The sequence below is a fragment of the Limulus polyphemus genome, unplaced genomic scaffold (genome assembly GCF_000517525.1).
Source record: "Limulus polyphemus unplaced genomic scaffold, Limulus_polyphemus-2.1.2 Scaffold1921, whole genome shotgun sequence".
Taxonomy (NCBI): Eukaryota; Metazoa; Arthropoda; class Merostomata; order Xiphosura; family Limulidae; genus Limulus; species Limulus polyphemus.
Window position 1 is genome coordinate 96,830 of NW_013667531.1, and position 2,719 is coordinate 99,548.

Below are 2,719 nucleotides of genomic sequence, written 5' to 3' on the forward strand. Positions count from 1 at the left end.
GTTTGTGAATGACTTATAATGTTAACTGAAAGACTGCCAAATTTTGTGAAGATATACACACTATATTGAGAGTTAGAAGTATTAAATCTATAAAGACTTTAAATGAGTAAAAAAAGGTCATGTGGTTGGTCAAATTGACCAAGCCTGTGTCAAAAGTGTTAAGTAATTCTTTATTTGCTATTTTTTAATTAGATTATGAAAAAATTAAAAATTCTACAGCACATTCTAAAATAGATGAGAAAAAAAATACATTGAACTGTTAAGTTTGTACAACTTTACCTCAAGGAAGATAAAGAGAAAAAAGGCTAATTACAGAAATAGGGAATACCTGAAGTAATACAGCCTGTAAAAGTAAACAATTAAGTCCAGATGAATATTGTAAGGTTTTACTTACCTGTAAAACAATAGGAAGTTGTTCTGGAGGATTCTGGATCTCTGATCCAAAGTTCAACCACACCTGAAATGCTGTTAGCTGTTCAGCAAAAAAAGGGCTGTGTCGAAATACTGCAGTTCCTGCCAGGATATCTGGAAGTTGAGATAGGCATATATCTACAGCTAGGTCCCATGCTTGCCTGAAAAACCAGGTTAATAATTAAAACAAACTGTATTATTTTGTGTTCAAAATTACACTTTTGATAGTAGTGACAAAAATACTGTGCTTTAAACCATAATAATTCAAGAAAAACTTCTGCATTCTAAAAGAAGACTCTCAGGATCAATGACCAAATGTCAATGTCAGAATTCATGTCGTATCTCGTATTTCTGAGCATAAAACATGCAATTTAAGCAAATGTCCAGGCTTTTCATCATACATGTAGGCAAACCAGATTCCTTCAAAGCATTCTTAATGATATTATTAATCTTAAAAGGTAATTGAAATACAACATTTTCTTCTTGAGTCCTGTTCTTTTTCCTTTATTTGTCATGAATGGAGAAAATTTTTTTAATCAAACATTCAGATTAACCATTTGATTTCAAAATCTCCCAGAGGTATACCTTTTTTCACAATTGATTTAGTAACCCTGAGAAGCCTTCAATCAGCAGGGACAGAGGGTTGTCACTTTAAGTGGTAGACTTATGTATGTCTATATGGACATTTTAATACCTTCCACTTTCTTTTCTAAAAAGTGTATATACGTGGTTATAGCTACATTTACAGTTTACTTCTACATTTTTATTATACTTGAATGTTCACACAAATCCCTTTTTTGTTTTTAATTGTAAATGAATATTTTCTTCACCATATTTATATTCTTGTTATACATTTATTATTTTATCTTTTCATTGTTCATATGATTGCACATCAGATAATATTCAGTAGTCCCTGGTGGATTCGACCAGTCCCAATAATGACTTCCTTTTAAATACGACTTTTTTTTTCTGTGCACGGAATGATTTTACATTGATCTGACCTCCCATGAAAACTTCCTGACAGATGTGACATATAACTGTGATTTTATAACGATTTTTCTTCATATCAATAATGTAATTTACAGAGACACATGAATACAGTATATACAGTATGAAACAAAGAAGTCACATGACCGGAGATTGCTTCACAGCTTAGTATATGTATCTTGATACCCCGGGGTGTTCAAGTCAAATTCCTTGGTACATACACATAGGTATTTTGGTTTAAAAACTTTCAAGTTCTGAAAGGTAACAAGGAGCAGTCAGAAACTGTTGTTTGTCTTTGCTCCGCTCTCAGAATTAAGGTTTATTCATTTAGTGAATGTAGCAGATTTTGTGCTAGTTGCCTATGTATTATATAATTTGATTAGTATTTACTAGAGGAGTGTGAAGATTATTAACTCACATTTTGTTGAGTGACAGACTCGACTAATCTGTGTGATAAGCATGGTTAATGAAATGCCTTAAGGCATCTGGGAAAGCTGCGAATGTCTCAAGCTGAGAACAGGAAGTTGCTGTGAAGGAGGAGGTTCGAAGTGTTGATATAGAATCGTGACATAGACATTGATATAGACCAAAGTTATGATGAAAGCAACAAAATAAATGAAATGTGGAATTAGATAATTTTTTTGTCAACTTGAAACTGTTTTAATGCAACATATGATATTTTATGTAGTATTTGTATTCAGAGAGGATTACCATATTAGATACTGGCTAGAGTCTAGTAATAATTTAGTTCAGATAATTATTCTTATTTCTTTACTGGTTCTTTTAAATTTGTGGAATTGTTTTTTTTCAGAGCTGGAATCAAAGAATCCAAGTTTCAAGGTGAAATTTTGGTTTAGGGTAGGGCTGTTTTGTTCATAGCTTCCGATGTCTGGTTCTTTGTTTAAAATTACAATGTTTTGTACAGATATAATGTGGATTTTTTGAGTTGCAATGGTGGTAAATACAAGTATGGGATGTTTTTTATTATGTTCAGTGAATCCGGTGTCCAATTTTCTTCCAATTTCACTGATGTATAATTCTGGACATCTATTGCACATTATTTTATAAATTGATACAAAAATCGTCGCTTAAAACTAACAATGAAACGCTTCTTGATATAACAACTGCCAGACTTGTGAACATTCAAAGCGACTCCATTAAATGTGCAAAATAAAGATGGACAATTTTTTATGAAGTAACTTTTGTAACAGTTTATAATACTTTATATATATATATATATATATATATATATATATAATAAATAGTAGTATACTATAGTAGTTACGTTAACGTAAATTAAATAGTTAATAACTAATAGTAA

General features: G+C 31.0%; 1 protein-coding gene across 1 annotated transcript in view; it reads right to left on the bottom strand.

Moving 5' to 3' along the window:
- The window catches only part of LOC106465361 (regulatory-associated protein of mTOR-like), a 79,816-nt gene that overhangs the window by 47,687 nt on the left and 29,410 nt on the right, over positions 1-2,719 (bottom strand). Inside the window, exon 9 of the mRNA XM_022393238.1 lies at positions 395-572. Within this exon, the coding sequence (XP_022248946.1) occupies positions 395-572 (178 nt within the window). The remainder of the gene's footprint in view (positions 1-394; positions 573-2,719) is intronic.